At 40.1% G+C, this 20,891-nt stretch overlaps 1 protein-coding gene across 7 annotated transcripts in view; it reads right to left on the bottom strand.

Moving 5' to 3' along the window:
- MAP4K3 (mitogen-activated protein kinase kinase kinase kinase 3) overlaps positions 1-20,891 on the bottom strand; it is an 80,133-nt gene that overhangs the window by 10,339 nt on the left and 48,903 nt on the right. For 6 of the 7 annotated variants that reach the window (XR_011700005.1, XM_071581449.1, XM_071581440.1 and 3 more), the window contains 11 exons: positions 19,391-19,433; positions 19,029-19,191; positions 17,930-18,033; positions 16,147-16,188; positions 15,315-15,399; positions 14,226-14,305; positions 11,662-11,722; positions 11,459-11,576; positions 4,413-4,471; positions 1,883-1,986; positions 955-1,126 (listed from right to left, as the gene is read on the bottom strand). Coding sequence is in view for 6 of the 7 variants with exons in the window: in XM_071581449.1 (XP_071437550.1) it covers positions 955-1,126; positions 1,883-1,986; positions 4,413-4,471; positions 11,459-11,576; positions 11,662-11,722; positions 14,226-14,305; positions 15,315-15,399; positions 16,147-16,188; positions 17,930-18,033; positions 19,029-19,191; positions 19,391-19,433 (1,031 nt within the window). In the remaining variant the exon portion in view is untranslated. The remainder of the gene's footprint in view (positions 1-954; positions 1,127-1,882; positions 1,987-4,412; positions 4,472-11,458; positions 11,577-11,661; positions 11,723-14,225; positions 14,306-15,314; positions 15,400-16,146; positions 16,189-17,929; positions 18,034-19,028; positions 19,192-19,390; positions 19,434-20,891) is intronic. The other variant, XM_071581410.1, reaches the window with a different exon arrangement.

Consider the following 20,891-nt stretch of genomic DNA (forward strand, 5'->3'; position numbering starts at 1 on the left):
AGCATGTTATTTTTATGGACTCTAGTATGAAGTCACACAGTTATACATGTGAGTGAAAATAAAAAGCACTGTCTGAAGTAGCACTGAATCGGCCATCCACTGCTCACTTTGTTTTTTTGCAACTATGCTTTAAACTGTATCAAAATCTGATGCACTTTTTAGCAGCAGAAGGAAGGTCAGTGGGTATCTTCCCGGTATAAACTGCTGTTCTTAATGAATTCCACAGCACACAGTCATTGTGAGTCAACAAGGGATTTATATCTGGTGAACACAAAGCTATTTACTGCTTCTAAGCCTACAAGCTGTGACTAGGGGTGGTTTAGGGGCAACCTTGCAACTCTAAAAAAGTAATTCTTAGCACACTTCCTTAGGAGAATTTCTGCTGTTGCTCAGATGGTGGTCTCCTCACACATGGCACCCAAACTGGTGACAGGGCAGGTATCTGATTTCCTGTTACTAGTGGTCATAATCCCTTCTGCTTTCCATAGACACCAGAAGAATGCTCTATCTCAGCAGGAGGCTGATAACATCATTTTTAACCACAGTGTCATACCGTAGGAGAGCCAAACCTCATCTTACAGAGATGTCAAAAGAAATTGCTCAGAATACAATTATACCAAAATCTATTAAATAAAAAGAAGTCATGGTGCCAGGGCACAGAACAGCACAGTGGATAATAACTACAGCTTAATTTATGGAAATGTAAGAAACTGTAGCTCCATCCTCTGCTATATCAAAAATCTCAAAATATTCCATCAGTTTGACATGTAGAAACTTCCAAAAAAAGTGCAGGTACAAGCAGGTACAACCAGATACCCCTTTAAACAGAGAACTTGCAATAATCACCTAAATTATTTAACCATCAGCTTTGTCAGAGAAACCTACCTTTTAGTTTTTCAGCTACAACAGAAGAGCAAAGAACATTTCTGAATGCAATTACAACAGCACACAAACCTGTTTCTGTAAACCACGAAGAGGTAGAATTTGGGTTGACAGTCTCAAACTTCACGACCTGGTTGAAGTCTCTTCCTCTACTGACACCAACACAAACTAAAGGGAATTCCTGCTCAGGGACTACCAGCATTTCAAACAATCTCAGTGGACAAGGTACAGGAAAATCTATGTGCTAGATTAAGAAACAAAAATAGGTATTAAAAGGGAAACAAATGTTGTCTGAGTTACTATTAGATATTTAAACTGCATGGCAAATTTTATGCCACACATTTTGTAACATTATGTTTACTTCTTCAGATAACAGGAATTGATAAATATAAAAAGCCCGAGTTAAGAAGTTTAGAGCATCTCATGCAAATTGAATTAAAATAAGCCAGCATGTCTTTCATCATCCTATGCAGCTGTCTACAGATGACAAGAGGCTACTGAGCCTCTAAGCCTTCTGGTCCAGGTTGATCAAGTTATAGCAGCTGCCTTTCGACAAACATGGGGCCACTCTGGCTCTGTCTCTTAGGTGGTGTCAGATGGGGAGATAACAAGCATTTCTGGGCACCTCCAGTGTCAAAAAACATAGAATAAGTGGCGACCTTCTCTCTGGTATGGGAGCAACACCCGTCTGTTAACCCATGTTATTGTTGCACTCTGCCATGTCTCAGTCTGTCACTCTGAGTTTTCTAATGTGCAACTGAAGGGCAATGCTCATGGAGAGAAGGGCTTGGTTTTTTAATTGAAGTGCACCATAAAAACATAAATATTCTCCTAAGTATTTTGAGTTAGTTAATACATATGACATATTTAAATAGCTATTTTAAATATATTTTAACACAAAGCAAGAGAAAAGTCTGATAATCAAGAAACAGCTAATATTTATTCTTAACAAGTCAGTACAAATAAAAAGAACTGAATGCAAGAATAACTGTAATTTTACCTTGATTAACATAAATTTTTGCATTGGTTCAACCCATTCTAACAAAACAATGCTAGACTGTAGTGCTCCACAAAGGTACTTGTGGCCTGTGTAGGGATTCCTCACTGTCAAAAAACAACAGAGAATATTAGTGTACCAAGCACATACAAGTTTTAAACAATTTCCAACTACGTAAATGTCCATATGCTTTTGGAAAACACCCACTATTCCCACTCTAACCTTTTATATAAGGAAGCTGCTGAGAAGCCAATACCTACACTATGAAAATGGTGACAGTAAGCATCCTGCAGCTGGGGCTGCCCCTCCACTGGGCCTCAACAGCGAGTAGCTGGTGTGAAATAAGCCCTAACAAATATGACTCACGTGAGAGCACTGTGGTATGTTTCATCTTTCCAACTAAAAATAAAGCTTACTGGGATTTTTTTTCGGACTGGTAGATGGGATTTTCTATTTTAGGTAGTATTTAAAAAACCAGTGACTGGATATGCATTTGAAGTATCTTGGCTCTGCTATGTTGGATGGCCTAAGCTATCTCGAAACCATCATAAGCAGCTGTTACAGAATGGCTTCTTCTGTGACACAATTATTCAGCAGGCACTAAACAACCGCTGTCACTTGAGAAGAGCTCAGCTGCCCTTTAAGAACTGTCATAGTGAGTATGAAATTCAGGAGCCCTATATTTCTGAACACTTCTAGATCATCAGGAAATTCAGCTGAAACTGAAGAATAATAGAAAAGCAGGAAGTGCTGCTCTTCCATTGTTTGTCAGAACTCAATTAAAAACTGGCAGAGAATAATAAAGTTGCAAAATCAGGCACTGTGAAATCTAAGTTTCACAATTTCAATTCTACAATATTGACAAAATTTCACTTCTTAAGCTCTGCCAACATATCCTTTAAGATAAACATGTGTTATTTTGCATTTTGTACAAATACATTCAAGGACCAGATTTCACTGTAGAGTAAAGCGACTGTGGGCCATCAGGCAATGAATAACACAGTTTAGATAACAAGCTTTTAAAATCTAGTGCTGTCAGCATAAATGAAATATGCTCATGCTATCTTATTGACACAGAAACTCATCAGCAATCCCTCGGCACCTTAAACATCAACACTTCATTTCATTAACCCAATTTCTCACTCAACATCAGTCACACTGACTGCAAACCGCGTCAAATAATGCTTGGCGTGACTCTTAATAAGGCTGAACTCAGCAGCAGAAACCACAAAACACACAATTACCAACATCTGTAAGGTGTAGAAAGAAGATGACGTTCTCATGTTTTTCTGCTTCCTGTGACACCTCCTGCTTTCCTGAGGTCAAAATCAGATTTATGCTGCCAGCAGAAATGAAGGCTCATACTGCACAAAGTAAGTAGTGGGGAGGGGAATCTGTTGTTTCTCCCTTTGGACATGCAGTCACAAATTATCACTTACACCTATCACGCAAGAAGGACTCCAGGCTTATAAGCTATCTCTGAATGTCAAGACTCCCCCTCATAATGTCAAGTACTATGGCACCCTTGTTAATCTCTGTGCCTTACAGGACAGCAATCACAGGATCACAGAGGAGCACACCACTAGGTTTCTCATTTTATAAACAGAAACATGGAAACACAGACTTCCAAATTAATTTCCTTGTCAGAAAGCAAGCATTCATACGTACTCTGATCCCTATCACTCCACCCCTTTGAGTGTTCCCTTCAGCATCCATTAACACTCATAGCTTGACTAGAGACCTCAGTTAGAGCTCTGCCTGGACATACACACAAACATATCACTATGTACATATATATCACTAACGCCCTACCATACCCTAGAGATATTACAAGGTATTTGTCAGTATAAATGACATATGCTCCCTTACTACTAAGTCTCTGAAAAGATTCTGTGTAATAGAACTCCTCACACCAAACATTTGATTATGGAATACAGCTAGAATATTTCCAGGAAAAAGAGTTCAAACCCAAGAGATCATCTGTAGTTACCCTTCCTGGTTTTTTTTTGTTTGTTTGGTTTTGTTGTTGTTTTTTAATTTAACTGCCCCCTTTTAAAACATGTCTTAACGGCTTCAACATTTCAGTAGCTGGCACATCGTTGAACACACTATAAAGGCTTCAGAGACAACACTGTCCTCAAAGAATTGAAAGCACTCCTTGCGTTTTATTATCCAATATTGATAACTGAAACTTGTGTTGGGAAGTCAGGCGGCTTAATCCTGATGGCAACTTCTTTAAGTTGCTCCACCCATGGAGATTAGGTCCTTCCTGAGGGTTGCTTTAAATTTTGACATCATTCTGCTTCTCTGCAATTCTTGTGAATTGTCTTTAAATATAAAGAGCTAAATGGTAAGGTTTTCATTGCCTAAACACAAGGACTAACCTGAACAAGCTCACTGTCTGCAAACACATCGTTTCATAATAATGACAAAAGTCTTTCCTCCCTTTACCTCCTAACCCTGACTCAGTAATCTTAATACTGCCACCATTTGTACTGCATCTTCATGCTTAATTCTCCAGACCTTTACTTACCAACACAACACTTTTGACACCATTTAGTGTCAGGAATTTTTGTAGAGACCGCAAACTTCCTACAAGAGATAAACACAAAATTATTGATCAACTAAAGCAATTGAGTGAGTTTGCTTTTTAGATAGTCACTGATGGAAAAATACTTGCCTCACCAAAAAGTAAAAATGTATCTGTTTGTATATTTATTCTCAAAATAATATGCCTAGAACATACATGGTTATCTCTCTGTTAGTATGATGTGCTACTCACTTATGCAGCATTATGAATGTAGCTAAAAGTAAGGAATGGAGAGGAATAAGTACCTCACTGCCATCAAGTATCATTTATCACTATCTCTTGCTATTTAATTATATGTATTTATACATGTGACTGGATAGTCTCCTGGTACTGCCACGATGATTATTCTTTGCAATACTGTAACTTATTGCATCTTGTGCTGTATACTACACAAAGTCCACCCTTGTCCTAAGACATTGTAGTTCAAAGACAAGGCATGTGGACCCAAGGAGCGTGGGAAATTATGCTGTACTTGATAGTTTGCTGGGACACAGTGCTTGCAAACTAATAGCTGGAATTTTGCAACCATTTTCAAAGGCAGCACAGCACTGTGTTTCGAGGAGGTACGAAGCAGGACTAGAAGGCAGTTTTGCAAGATCTTTTCTCACTCGCAGGCAACACTCCCCGAGAAATCATGAAAACAATTATTTGAAAATTTATCAGATAAGCCAGTGAAGTTTTTATTTGCTGGTAGTGGGAATCAGAGTTTCTAAGCAGACTAGAAAGACAATAGGCAGTATTGAGACTGGCCACAATAGTCCTGATAATGAAAATAACTAATTTCATGCTGTAGAAAAGATGGGAATAAGTTCATTGATTGACAGATATATGCTGCACTTAAAGCTATGACCTTGGAAAACAGTTGTATAACATTTCCAATGGAGCTGTCCAGAAGTGACTGATAATGCACCAGGACTGAACAGTACTGGTCACAGGTTTTCTTTGGAACAAGTCATGAAAGGTTTGAAAGGAACTGCTCAAGGACACTCTAAGGAAAGAAGTTGGACAAGATGCTTATCACAGACCTATTTTCTGCTACAGAATGTTTGCCTACCAATTATCATAAACTGAGCTTAGACCATTTTGCAGATGAATATATAAATGTCACAAATTACTTCAAATTCTATTCTGCTTTGCATTTTCTCTACCAAACCCCTTGCTTTAAACATATATAAATTTTTCATGCAGGACTCATCATCATAGTATTCAGGAACTTGTTTAAGAATACAATTTATTGTCTGGTAGGAAAGAAAAATTATGTTCTTCTACACACCTCAGATGTAGGTCTGTCAGGTCTGTCTGGCTAAATTTTGCTATTCTGAATCCTCACAACAAGAAATAAACCAGCAAAATGGATTATCTAAATGAATCCCTCCTGCCTCTGTCTTGGCTTGGCACTCACACATTCAGGTTATGCTGCATTTTTCTTGGGAAGTGACATGACTGGACAAGAAATTTTCTGAGCCCTCTTCAACTCAGGTGGTGTTACTCCAGGCTAAATGTTGTATGAAAGTTTTCCTAGCATGATCCTTATGATAATTACAGTCATTAGTCCACTTCTGATTCAGTCCTCAAGCCAAAGTCACCCAGTCAAAGTCAAACTGGGAAGACAGAGGAGCAGAACAGTGGTGCAGGTACACATAAGACAATAATTCAAAGTACAAATCCTCTCTTAGTTATTTAGAATTCACTCTCTAGGAAGAACACCATTTTCAGACAAGCATTGCACCATTATGTTTGCAGATAACTGAACATGAAGCCTTCCTTGAATCCAAGAATTAAATGTTAACAGGTTGTTAATAGAATAGAAGGCAGCAGAGAATCAAGCTTTCTATAATAAAATTTCCTTTAAAAATCCTATTATATTAGAAAAGCTAGTGTCTCCTTATGCACTTTAAGAATCAAAGAATTTTCTGCTAACTAGATGAGCATTACTACCTCCTCCCTGAGGGATTTGAATGGGCTACTAAGGTTGCTTGACAGTGTCCTGGTTCCAGCCAGGATGGGTTAATTTTTGCAGCAGTCAGGAGGGGCAGGACCACCACGTGGAGGTTATTCTATTCCACCTCAAGTCATTGCCAGGGGCAGGGGAAGTGGAGTCTCTTGTTTCTGTGTGAATCCTTTGCTCTTTCTGGTACCCTCTGTCATTGGTATTGTTGCTGTTACTGTTTGCTTTCTTATCTCATTGCTGTTTCCAGTAAATTGTTCTTATCTCAACCTGGAATCTTCACCTTTTGTGCCTCCAATTCTCCTCTCCATCCTGCTGTAGGGGAGGGAAATGGTGGGAGGGAGCAAACAGTCCATGGTTTCAGTGGGAGCACTAAATCAGAGAACACCTAAGCTACAACAGGCTGTCAGCACTGTACCAAGTTTCTGGAATTTTGTATGCGCTTGTTAGTAAATAAAGTTAGAGGGAAGGGACTGCACACACAACATGCTGTAGGCAGCTGGAGACAAAAGTATCTTCCACTTCAAAAAAACAACTAGTCAGTGATGAATGTCAAATCTGTGCTCCAGTTCTACTCTTCCCAGCTTTCAAAATAAGTAAGAGATACACATCCTCACACTTTTTTTTAATAGAAAGGAAATATATTGCCTAGAGTACCTGATGTAAGATCATCATTTCTACATGCCCGAAATATCACAGGTACAACACTGACCACAGATTTTGTTTAGCACCAAGTACAAGCAGGATTTACCACACTAGACTAGCAGAAAAGAGCTGTACTTAGAAACAAGAGACTACATTACAAAAAGGTTAAGATGTACCAAAATCCATTTTAGTAAAAGTATCATCATCATCATCATCATGGCTAGGCTTCGCGAACGAAGATTTGAGAAGGGCACTACCCACGCTTGCTGCAAGTGTGCTGGTGGCTAAAAAGGCCGATACAGGATAGGCAGGTCCAGTCACAAAAGGCACAACGGAACGTCTCCCTAGGTGACATTGGCAAGGAAAGGTTCTTTCTGCGTTGTCTTTTCTCCTCAAGACTGACTCTCCGTGCATTCTCAAAGGCAGTAGCAGCGTCGTGAATAGTGTGTCTCCATGAATCCTGATTGGAGGCCAGAGTGGACCATTGGTGGCAGTCAATATGGCCAAGGCTGAGGTGTTGTTTCAGGGAGTCCTTGTATCTCTTCTTCGGGGCTCCTCTCTTGCAGCAGCCGGTGGCGAGTTCACCATAGAGCACAATCTTCGGAAGGCAGTGATCCTCCATCCTGGAGACGTGCCCTGCCCAGCGCAGCTGCATTCTCATCAGCATGGCCTCGATACTGCTGACCCCTGCCTGTTCAAGAACAGACACATTGGTCACGTAATCAGACCAGTGGATGTTTAGGATTGAACGGAGGCAGCACTGATGGAAGTGTTTGAGAAGCCGCAGGTGGCGGCGGTAGATAACCCAGGATTCAGACCCATATAAAAGAGTAGACAGTACAATGGCTCTGTAGACACTGATCTTTGTACTTTTCTTCAGGTGTTTATTGGACCAGACTCTTTTATGGAGTTTTCAGAAGGCTTTGTATGCCTTTGCCAGCCTGTTGTCTATCTCTTTGTGGATCTTACCATCTGAGGAAATGATACTTCCCAGATAGGTGAACTGCTGGACTGACTTAAGCTCTGAATTGCCTATGGTGATGTGAGGATGATGGAAGACTTCTTGAGGTGCAGGTTGGTAGAGAACTTCCGTCTTCTTCAGGCTGACTTCCAGCCCAAAAAGCTCAGCAGCCTCTGCAAAGCAGGATGTTAAGCGCTGCAGAGCTGCTTCTGTGTGAGCAACAAGGGTGGCATCATCAGCAAAAAGCAGCTCACGGACAAGGTGATTCAGGGCCTTGGTGTGGGCCTTCAGTCGCCTTAGGCTGAATAGGCTTCCATCGGTACGATACCGGATGTAGATGCCGTTTTCTTCATCGAGGTCTGCTGTGGCTCTTTGAAGCATCATGCTGAAGAAGATTGTGAATAGAGTTGGTGCAAGAATGCAACCTTGTTTCACACCATTGGTTATTGGAAAGGGCTCAGAGAGTGCATGGCCATATCTGACTTGTCCACGCTGATCCTCATGTAGCAGGATGATCATTTTGAGGAACTTGGGGGGACATCCTAAACGTTCCAAGATCTGCCACAAGCCTTTTCTGCTCACAGTGTCGAAAGCTTTGGTGAGGTCAACAAAGGTTACATAGAGACCTTTGTTCTGTTCCCTACACTTCTCTTGCAGTTGTCTGAGAACAAACACCATGTCTGTGGTGCTCCTATTGGCTCTGAAACCACACTGGCTTTCAGGTAGAAGATCTTCTGCAATAGTGGGTACTAATCTGTTCAGACGTATTCTTGCAAGGATTTTACCAGCAATGGAGAGCAAAGTAATACCTCGGTAATTTGAGCAGTCTGATTTTTCTCCTTTTTTCTTGTACAGGGTGATAATGACTGCATCCCGGAGATCTGGTGGTAGTTCCCCTTGTTCCCAGCAACGCACAACAAGCTCGTGAAATCTGGCATGGAGTGCTTGACCTCCATGCTTCCAGATTTCAGGTGGAATTCCATCAACCCCAGCTGCCTTGCCAGTTTTCACCTGTTGTATGGCCTTGAGTATCTCTCCCATAGTAGGGGCTGCATCCAATTCACGTTTCACCGGTTGTTGTGTAATGTGCTGAATTGCTGAGCCTTGGACTACACGGTTGGCACTGAAGAGAGTCTGAAAGTGCTCAGACCATTGGTTCAGGATGGAGGTTTCATCTGTTAGAAGCAGTTGACCATCTGCACTGAATAGGGGGCTTTGAACCTGGTGTGAGGGTCCATACACTGCTTTCAGGGCCTCATAGAATCCTCTTTGGACACCCAAATCTGCGCATAGTTGTGTCTTTTCTGCTGGGTCGAGCCACCACTTGTTCTGGATGTCTCGAAATTTCTGTTGGAGCCTGCTGCATGCAAGACGAAAGGCGGCTTTTTTTATATGGCAAGATGGCTGAGCAAGGTGTGCTTGGTGAGCAGTTCTCTTCTTCTTCAGCAATTCCTGGATCTCTTGATTGTTCTCATCAAACCAGTCTTTGTTTTTCTTGGAGGAGAACCCTAGGGACTCTTCAGAGGACTGCAGGATGCAACTTTTAATATGTTGCCAAAGCGCTTCAGGAGAGGGGTCTATGGGATTATCTTTAAGTCTAGTTTGAAGGTTTCCCTGGAAGCTGTCTCTCACTGTGGCTGTCTGAAGATTGCTGACTTGGAGCCTCCTCCTTGGAATGCTGCCTCTCTTAGGTTTGGGCTTGAAGCGGAGGTTAAGTTTGCAGCGCACAAGGCAGTGGTCTGTTTGACATTCTGCACTCAGCATCACTCGAGTATGACAGACAACACTGACGTTTCTCTGTTGTACCATATAGCCAATGAGGTGCCAGTGCTTGGATCGAGGATGCATCCAGGTTGTCTTCAGGCTGTCTTTCTGTTGAAAGATAGTGTTGGTGATGGTGAGCTGCCGTTCTGCGCAAAACTCTAGCAGGAGGCATCCGTTGTCGTTGCAGTTTCCAACGCCATGCTTGCTCAGGACTCCTTTCCAGGCTTCAGAATTCTTACCTACTCTGGCATTGAAGTCACCAAGGATTATGATCTTATCATCTGCAGGAACATTTTGGGCGATGCAGCGCAGGTCGGGGTAGAATTTGTCTTTTTCCGCTGGGTCAGCTTGGAGAGTTGGGGCATGTACGCTAAAAAGAACAACATGTTGCTTGTTGTGTAGAGGGAGGCGTAAGGACATAATGTGATTGGAATGACCTGTCGGCAGATTTTCAAGTTTGGAGGCAATGGAGTTTTTAATCATGAAGCCAACTCCTGAAAGGTGTCTTTCGGTTTTGGGTTTGCCTGACCAGTAGAGGGTGTAGCCAGCACCATGTTCTTTAAGACTGCCTTCCTCATGAAGACGAACTTCACTGAGAGCAGCAATGTCAATGTTGAGCCGTGACAGTTTGTGGCCAATTAGAGCAGAACGACACTCAGGACGTCCACTATCCCCAGTATCAAGCATGGTTCTGATGTTCCAACATGCGAGTGTTAGTTTGAGCACACCTTTGCAGGCAGGTGTATGCCTTTGAAATCTCTTTGTTTTTGTTTGACCGCATGGAAGATGCTGGTTGGCCGCGGTTATCTAACCGGGTGAGGAGATGAGCTTTGTTTAGGCCACCTTTGCTAGGCCCCTCTCCGTGTGGAGCAAGCAGTGCTGTCCCTAGAAAAGGCTGCTTGGTCATTCAGGATGCTGCCGCAAGAGACTGTCATCTCTGGGGTCAAGTCTCGAATGACCCATATCCTGAACTGCCTGCATGCAGGGTTGGGTCTGCGGCTTCCAGCTGCTTCCTATCACCTGCCGTTTTCGACCCTCACCTGTCGCTATAGGGCTTTGCAATGTGGGTGAACCCTTCAAGCCTGCGCAATGGATTTTTTAGGTGAGGCACAGCGTGCGCAGAACTGGCCCCACCCTTTACTCCTAAGGTTCATCTGCCACGGCCTAGCGAGCTTGGACGGTGACAGCGAATACCTCAGGACGTAGGTTTGGTTAGAGTATCCTTCTCTTAGGTGGATGGCCTTACAGGGCTAAACGAGCTCCATCTGCCCGGGTTTGGGGTTGGAGTTGTCCTTCTCCTAGGATGGTTGCCAGACAGCTAGCGAGCCCATCCTGCCCGTGGACACACTTTGTCTGACCCTTCAGCTGAGACCTGTCTGGCATGGGAGACCCTACCGGCGGCACAAACCACCTCCAGCATAGCTCTCAACCTCATGAGGGCATGCAAGCTTCTCCCCTGCGACAAGTGGGTGTCCCCGGAGAAGAGTAAGAGTATATTCACATCTTATTTAATGTAAATGTAGGGGGTTAAGCCTCTGATTAATACACATGAGTTATTAATTGCAATTTGTGCACAGAATTCCACATTATTTAGTAGTCCCAGAGTTTCACAAGCATATCCTGAACTCTCAAAATTAAGATATTCTGATATATCCAATGATGGGTAATTACCTGGGAAGTATTCGGTCAGGGAGTTTATGTGCTGGAATAGCAACAGGTAACTTTTGCATTTGTCTTGCATAATCAAAGAGTCCTGGTAGATTATGGGAATAAAGCTGAGAAGCTTTACCTGGAAATTAGAAAACAAACCACACTTCAAATACGAAACCAAATGTTTACCAGCATTATCATTCAAAGATAGCACAGTAACTTACCAGATATTGATAACAAACAATTGTTCATGACATATAACCACGTACACCTTCGAGGAAATAGCTGATAAATGGAAGGAAAAACAAAGAAGTAGCATTCCATTAGATATACATAAGATACTCATCAATTAGTAACTGCATAAGTGACAGGACAAAACTAACACTGACTTGCTTTTTGCAGCAGAAATTAGTTTAAGCCAAGTAACATTTATCTGGATTCCAGAGTTAATTCAGAGTAAATCTTAGGCAGACATGCTGTATTTAACATATTCATTAACATTTAGACAATTAGCAAATTTTATACTCATGTCTTCAAGTATACTACAGTTATGCCATAAGATGTCATTATAAGGATCAATCAATGAATCCTTTCCCAAAAATATTTAAAGCCACCACATTTTCTCCTTCAAGGAAGAAAAGCTTAGCAACATAAACTTCAGTAAGCAAAACATGGCCAACAAACCACGGCCATTCTAAAGCCTGTGATAGTCCAGATCTCTTGAAACAACTAAAACTGGCACTTTGAAGGAACTCTCCACCTGCATGATTACACATTTCACTTCAGTGATCAATGTACACAACAAATGGTCAAGGTAGAACTGTTATTTGTCAAATCTTGCAATTACTAAGAAGACAAGGGCGAAAGCAACAAGACATCCCTTAAAAATACCCAAACCCAAACCACAACTACTTTTTTTCCCCTCTCACCTAACTTCTGGAACTTACTGGCACAAGATGTCATGGAGGTGGAAAGTATCAACAGCCTAAACAAGGGATTAGACATACTCATGTTCAACAGGTCCAAAAATGGACACCAAAAGCAAATAGGCAGGGATCTTCCAACATTCCTGACTCAGTGACTGTAGAGGAATCTGAGGAGAACTGACAACAGTGACCAATCTCATGGGTATTTCCCACTGCTACTTTAGGAAACAGACTACTGGGCTAGACAGACCACTCAGAAGGACAAATCTTATGCTCTTAAAAAATCTCCCCAAAACACAGAAAAAAAAAATTAACCCGCTAAATAAAGATTAAGAGATTATCCCTGAGGCTATTCTAACTCCTGGAAAGACACTATTTCTGCTTTGTCCACTGGTGAAGTAGAACATAGTGAAAAATAATCACAGATACTACTTTTGTTTTTACACTGAGTTGTATTACACTGAGAGTAAATAATGATATAAAACACAACTTGGAAATGCTATTGAAGCCCTACTGACTGTTATGACAAATAATGATGTAATAAGTTAGCACAGGGGGGGCACTTCTCTTCCTGAAGTCTTCTCATAACCTAAACACACACTGTTAGAAACACCTATGGTAATAATCAACCAGCCTGCTTGTAGCAAAATTTAATGTGCAAGTTTGATTCATCTTCTGTAGGAGCATAAGCATATTGTGACTTAGTTTTGGATCTGAGAATTGCAGAACAGCAAGTCTTCAAATTAGCAGGTTACTTGACCTGTCACTCGTCCCTCTTGCGCCACACATGACTGCTTTAGCAAGCAACTCTTCTTGTCTCAAAGTGAAGATTAAAACACTTCCCTGAAAGCTCACTAGGCAACCCACTACATGATTTTCATTACACTTATTCTCCTTCCTTGCCAGTTAAAAACCAAACCAAAACCAAACTCCAAAAAGGAAAGACAAAAACCACACAAACCTTTCCCTGGTCTACCTGGCCTACAAGAGTTATTGCATTAGTGATATTTCTCAGGGTGGTTTTTTTCAACTGCAGGGAAGCAGCAGAGAGGCACCTGAGCTAAGTTTAAAATAGGTAACTCAAGCACCAGTATGATTATGGATTACACGGAGGTCAGTTCAAGCTGGCCAGGCCTCCCTCTCAGTATTTCTACAACGTCTGGACCCTGGAAGATGAACAAACACCAGTGCCTCCAGCTTACAGTGTGAAGGCTGTCCTTGCAAATTCCTCCATCTTGATGGCAGGTGCATAGCTCCCTAAGTTAGGGAGAAGGCAAGAAAGAAAACAAGTCTCTTAGAGAGTAACGAAAAGAGCTGGAGAAGACGCCACACAGAAAAGCCCTTTTTTCCCTCCCTAGCATCCCCGCAGAAAATTACTTTTTATATAAGACTATGCAAAGACAGTGCTTTAGGGAGAATTCAGTAAGCTGAGTTTCAGCAGCAAAGCTGCTTTGAAGAAGAATGAAATCTAATCTAGCTTGCTTCCTCCTAGCTGAAACATAACATTTGTTGCAAAAGTTCTGTATCGTAACAAACCCTTAAGGAAAACAGAAACTTTCAACCAAAATCTATCAGGGGAATTCCATACTGTTTACCTAACCATTTAACTGCAGAACAATGCACTGAGATGAAGTTCAAAGCACTGACAGGTAGAGATCTCCTACTTAAACTTGGTTCAGCCTACAAAACACTTAAACGTGACTGAAAGGTATCCTCAATAGCAAATAAAGGTAGTTCTCAGTGTAGCTAGTGCCTATGTAAATGTAGTAAAAACTACTTTTACAAGGATTATACAACATTCATCTGAGTGGTTAAAAAAAGTGATGTATTTTTTTTTCAAAAATATTGAAGCAGAAGTATACCTGCTCCATTGATGTTTCATGAAGTTCATTGAGGTTCAGCGTGTAAATACCTTCTTCTGCACCAAATATTAAGTACTGATCTGCAAACACAAACAAAAAAAGCTAGAAGTCCTGATTTCAGGAATGTATGTATGCAGCTCTTTACAAAAAGAAGACTTAAAACAATTACACACACTGAAACAAACCAAACTATAATAGTTATGGTATTAGAAAATGTGAAAAATTAATCCTGCTAAGGAAGCTTACATTTATGGATGGGGCTGCTTATGACATTAGGAAAGATCAGACTTATTTCTTTATGACTAATAATTGAAATTAAAAAAAGCACTTTAACCATAAGCAAGAATTCACGTGGATAATTTCCACATACCCTACTTAGACATTTTGATATATTATGCTAAATATTCGTATCCTTCTTTTGGAGTACTTCTACACCAGTATTGACTGGAACACTTTCTCAGTACTTTGCAGGTGCCTCACTTGAACATAATCCAGACCCTGGATTGCATTTAGGCATGCACACAAGACAGACACCTCATACTGAGATGACATTAACTGCAAAACATTGACTTCCATAATTTCAGTTTCTAAAAAAACCCAAGTGTCTTCTTGCTGCTTAGCCCAATAGCATGTCTGTACAGCTTATAATCAAGAGGTGTAATTGCAGGCAAAGTGAGTACAATGTTACCAATTATCCCTTTCATCAGGCTAGATAATAAAGCACTAAAATGTATACAAAGATAAACAGTGGCACAACCCTGTGGGACCAGAAAGATTTAGGAGAGGGAAAATAAATTAAGTGAATAATAAAGAAATCAATCTCAACTAGGACCTCCAAGAGTCAGATTTTTAAAAAATAAATTAGGATTGGCAGCCTTCGGACTCAAATGTTGAGAAGAGCCTTAACTTTGATATTCTTTTTAATCAAAGTGAAAAACCACCCCAAATTCAGACAGTAGTGGCATAATTAAAGAACAACTCCTGCTTATATGAATATATGTCTATTTTAAAAGCAATGGTCTTGCTCATCTAGGCACTCCTGAAACCCAAGGAGAGGAGAAAATGCATAAAATACTCATTATATAGTACCTCTTGTATCTGGATTTATCCATGATGTTGCACAATGAATTTTTAATGGACAGCCATTGAAAACCTTTGAAAAGCAAGCACCCATCTGTAGAGGGGAAAACAATATATACATATGAAAAATTAGAATGTGACATTTCCATTAGGATTATTTTTACTTCACAAAGTAACAAATCATTGAAGAGTTGCCAAGTGGGAAATAATTTCATCCAGAAAACAAGTAGTTTAAAATCAGATTAATACCACATTTGAAGCAGAGCACAACTACATAACAACATTTGTCCAGCACACACAGAGGAAAGTCGTGAAGGCAGAAACAAATGGTGAAGAAAAGGAAAGACTGGCTCCTCTGATCACAGCACAGTGGCAAGTCTACACAGATATTACAATGAAATTCTGGTTTGCTTTATGCTTTGAAGGTGCACATGGATATCTGTAATAGCTATTTCCAGGCCAAAGGCATCTATGAATCCTCTCTTCAGAAATTTTGAACCCTAGAGCTGCGTAGATTAATCTTTGAACTATCTGCAGTTCCTGAGAGAGATCAGCCCCTCAGATCACTAAGTACCTTCAGTATGCTCAAAGTACTAGTGTGACATCAGTCACAGCACTATCACTCACTTTTTGAAAGAAGCAAGCAAACAAAAAAACCTTTAAAATTTACCCTAATAACTCAAAATTAAGGGTGATTTCTAAAATACCATACAGTGGCTTAGCACTTCTAAGTGATACTTGGTTTTATAATTAAAAAATTAATACTACAAACATTCAAAGAATGTACGCTCCCAGCTTTAGTAAGAAAACACATCCTGCTTCCGACATGAGTAATACTCACATGTACTTTAGGTGTGGGAGGAAGGCCATTGCTAATTGGTTTCTAGAAAATAAAATTTAGAAGTATGTTTACACTCACATGCACAGTATGCATGAACATGCACACTCTCTCCCCACATCACAGTATAACCAAACTAGAAGGAAAAAAAAAATTAGAATGCTGACAAAAGCACTTGATAAATAATTAAGTATAATTACATTAAGAGAAAATAAAAGGCCAATACTTACATCTAAACAAGAAATAGACACAAAACCCTCCCTGCAAAGTTTTAAGACAATACAATTGCGTTGGAGATGTCTGCACTATACTAATGGAAGGCACTGGGCACCTACTGAAACACTCCACTGTTTCCAATGCCATAAGTACTAGACCTGAAAAGCACAGCTCAGCTTTGCCTACAGTCCCATGTTTAAGCATGAGGTTATGCTCAGAGACTTGCCTTCCAAATGACACTTCTGTAATTCCATACGAGTTTGCCAACTATGTGTCTCTAACAACCACACACCCCAAACTACCAATATCATTTTCTTTCATTAAAATCTCTACTGTGACTCCCCAGTATCTCCTCTCTGAATGTTTGCATAACCTTATGCAGCATTTTCACATTATGATGGCTCCTGTAAGAATGCCATATCCAGTATTACAGAGTTTATACAATATTGCAGCAATTGCCCAATTGTTCAATATTACACCATTAAATTCTACCATTCAGTACTATATGCATTTTCCTGTATCAGTATCAACTTCTCCTAGCAGAAACATGCTTCTGAAGAAAGGTATTTTACAAGTAATGGGGTAAATTTCAAACACACAATTTCAGATGACAAGTTCAAAGCTGTTCAGGTAATTCCACATTCCAAAGTACTGCCAGTATTACTGGCATTTTCTTAAAACAAAATGAAGTTCCACATGATCTTTCTGGTCTATTTCCTCTTCACTTCTCACAAAAAAGTGACATTTCCAGTGTTAGCTTTAGACAAAGCCCCCAAAGAGGGCAGTTTCATGTTACATTTAATCTATTCTAACTACGTATGTCCCACTCTCTCATGTTCCAACATTTGCTTTTGCATCATGGAGTGACTTAATGAAAAAACTTGAGAAAGCTGTGGAGTAAAGGCTTTTCTCAGCTCACAGTGGGATCAGATCACACATGGTGTAAGGCTGCATTCTCCCCTGAGCATAACTTCATTTGAGGACATATAGTTCAAGTCTGATGATAAAGCCAAGCTACTAAACCCTGACACCTGGAGTTCCTGAGGCCAGGAACAAACAGCTTGCCTATGTAGACCTCAATCTACATTTCATGACCTTTCTCCCTCAAAACCCCAAAAAGCCTGTATGCCTACATCTAGGATAAGATGAGGACTCTTCTGTGAACAGCCCTGATTCAGCTTCTTTCCCAGAGCTGGCCAAATCCTCTAGCAAGCTGTCAGGAGGCAGCGTATTCCCTCACTTCCATATTTGCTTTAATAGTCACCGCTCAGTACAATACACTACATCTCTCACAGGATCTCACTCTCATTACATCTCAGAGGTTTGTGATGAGCAAGTAAATCACATGTAACCATGATAATGTTAGTTTCTGAAGAAAATTAAACACCAACTCAAGTTTCAGCTTAAAATTGTATCAGAACTAGACAATCTACAAAACTGTGCTTTGATTCCAAGTAAAGAAGATGCCATCCAGCACAATTTCTATACTAAAGAGTATGCCTGCTCCTTTTCCTTGCATATGTAGAACAGATAATCAAGACAACTTTAAAAGAATACCTTAAATACCTACCAGAATTTCCTTCTTCTCTTTCCTCAAAAAATTAATGTCTCTGGCTTCGTTCTGTGGTGATTCCTCTCTATCACCATTTAATTGAACAGAAGTGACTCCATTACCTAGAAAGATTCATATTTTAAAATGTGTTATTCTACCTTCACCTCAAAGAGTAATCTAGCCCAAAAACTATTTTAAAGGGTCAAAATTTCCGTTCAAGTTAGAACATGTCCTATATACAACACAGTATACTGTGATTTATTAACCTGATTTATTTCTGAAGCATGCATGTTCTGCATGTGCACATATAAATGTCTATTGAGCCATATTCAACTTCGGTCCACGACTTTTGGTAATTATTATTCCGACTCTAATGGGGGCATTGAAAAGAATGCAGTCACAGTTTTAAGGACAAATGTATTTTATGTACCCAAAGAAAAATTTGCCAATAGCTAACATTTCAATTATTGATTCCTTACAAACAGCCCTGAGCCACTTCTTAGCACTACATGTTTAAGCATTAGAGTCAAATCTTTAACATATCAACTGCAGTACTAAGCATGAAGCAGGGAAAAGCAAACAAGGTATCAATTAAGAGTCAGACATTAAGCTTGCTTAGAAGAAACCAGTCCAAGACAATCCTCAAAGCATTGGACTAACAAAAGCATAAAATGAATGGCCTGAGCAGACACTAAACAAACACAATTACCTCCTACACTACCCAACCCAGTTCACTACAAACAAAACCAAACTTTGAAAGCAGAATTCTGTTCTTGACATGCCAAATGACAACAACACACTGAGCCTGAAACCTACATACATACTTTTTTCAACAATCCCGATATGCTACATTATAAGCCTGTTGCTTAGGAAAGCAATTGTGTCACCAGTGGCATCAGCAGGAATCATGTCAGTGACTTTGGTACATTTGACCCTCTTAAAGAGTTCAAGCATGCTTTCTTCATGTATTTAGGTTTTCATGCACATTTTATTATTTGCCTATCATAGAAAAATTACCTCAGGACATTTTAATGTGTGCACAGGGTGAGAATGTAGAAATCAAATCACATTAGATTATTTAAGAAATACTTGTATGCTTCTTGGGTTCACTCATTACCTAAAGGATTAGATTTCTGTGGAGGTAGTCGAGGAGGTGGTGGCCTGGGTGGAACATGAGATGCAGATTTTGCTGGACTCTCTGATGTTGGGCATCTCTTGATTGTCCCTTGATTTTCATTTTCAGAAGAATAAGTTTCTTGGGGGATAAAGATGGATTTAGGCTGGAAGAGACATAGTAATAATAAAAACACAATGAAAAAGGATTCAAAGCACCTATGTTACTTCTCAAGGAGTAAAAAGCCTATATGCAATATTTGGATCCTGAAATCAGCACCACTGATACAGTAATTTAAATATTCTGTTTTAATTTTTTATTTAAAGTGCCCTTTCTTTCTGGGCCATCAAATCCCCCTCACTTACCTTTGGTGGTAAAGGAGGTGGCACTTTAGGTTTCATAGTAGCACTACAAAGAGAAGAAACAAAACAGATTGCTACTCTCTTTGAACCTCATCCTGAAGTCTGCAAGAGGATACAGGGTTTTATAAATGCCATACAAATAAGCCCCATTAAATTGTCAACAGCACCACCTATCCAAATGACTGCATCACAAATACTTTCAAACACTTTGTTATACCACAGATACTAAATGAAAAAACTGTCACAGATTCCCTCTAGAGAGCACAAAGTGTCATGAAGTAGTTTGTTGAAGATGCACATACTTGTGCAGAACAAAGGCGGCAGATACAAAGCAGGCTGGATATTTACTCTGTTGAGGAAAAAGACTTAAGAGTATCAGTGAGCTTTTCTCAATGGCCACCTTGTAGGTAAACAGGGCCAAGGGGACTTACAAGAAAACTGATGAATACCGTCCCTTGAAAAATTTACTACAGCCTTACACATGAAAGTGAAATTCATCTGCAGTGGACAGTTAGCTTAGTGTCTGGGTTGTCTGCCGGAGGATTTTTCCATGAATTTCTTTTTTCACAGAAGTCTCAAAAAAGACAATTTTTTAATGCAAGAACAGCTTGGCTCAACAGTACAAGACATCAGCAGAAAACAAGAAAGCTGAAGCATCAGGAGCATTCTTCCTCTCCTGGAACCGTAGTTTAAAAAATATGTTGCATTAAAAAAGATACTGAATTTCTAAATTTTGTATATTTTTAAAAACTCTTATATTGTCCTGTTTCCTAATCTTTTCAGAACAGAAAATTATTTCCACTAAATAAATCAGAAATACAGCTGTGAAAACTTGACATTCTTGCACAGTATTTTCCTTGTTTTTAAATTATGTTTCAAAGTTTTGGAAAAATATCCAAGTAGTAAGATACCTGTTTGTATATTTACAGGCCAACAACTTGTCTGCTTTGCTTCATTCTTTTCAGGAGTTTCTGTCCTGGCATCTATCTGTTGTGTGTATTTCAGAGAAGCTGGAGGGAGACTTCTGACTTCAGCTGCTAGGGTGGTAAAAATTATTTCCCCTTTATAATGTGGGACCAAGTTTAAGTTCTCAGTCATATGTGTCCAAGTTCCATTTATATTTTCTTTCCTATTCTGGCATTTCATAGCCATTACAATGTTACTGAGCAGTCAAACAAACAGAAAAGCCAACAATTTGGCAGAAATGTGACAGATGTTTGCACAAAGGATCACAAACCCTTGTTTCAACAACAGGGTTTAGGTGCAGTGTGTCACTGCTGATCATGCAGGGCAGTGTCCCAATAACTTCTGTTTTCCCAGTTTCCATTACCAGGAAATTCAACCACCAGCAGCGTGAGAGAAAAAGAAATATCAAAACAATAAAAACTATTAAATGAAGAGAGGTAACTTTATATTGTTCCCTGAAGCATGTGGATTCTCTGTTGCTATGAATCAGCTGGTTTAATGCCGTGGCATCAGTTTGGACTGGAAAGTGTACATTGAT

The sequence above is a fragment of the Pithys albifrons genome, chromosome 2, assembly GCF_047495875.1.
Source record: "Pithys albifrons albifrons isolate INPA30051 chromosome 2, PitAlb_v1, whole genome shotgun sequence".
Classification (NCBI taxonomy): Eukaryota; Metazoa; Chordata; class Aves; order Passeriformes; family Thamnophilidae; genus Pithys; species Pithys albifrons.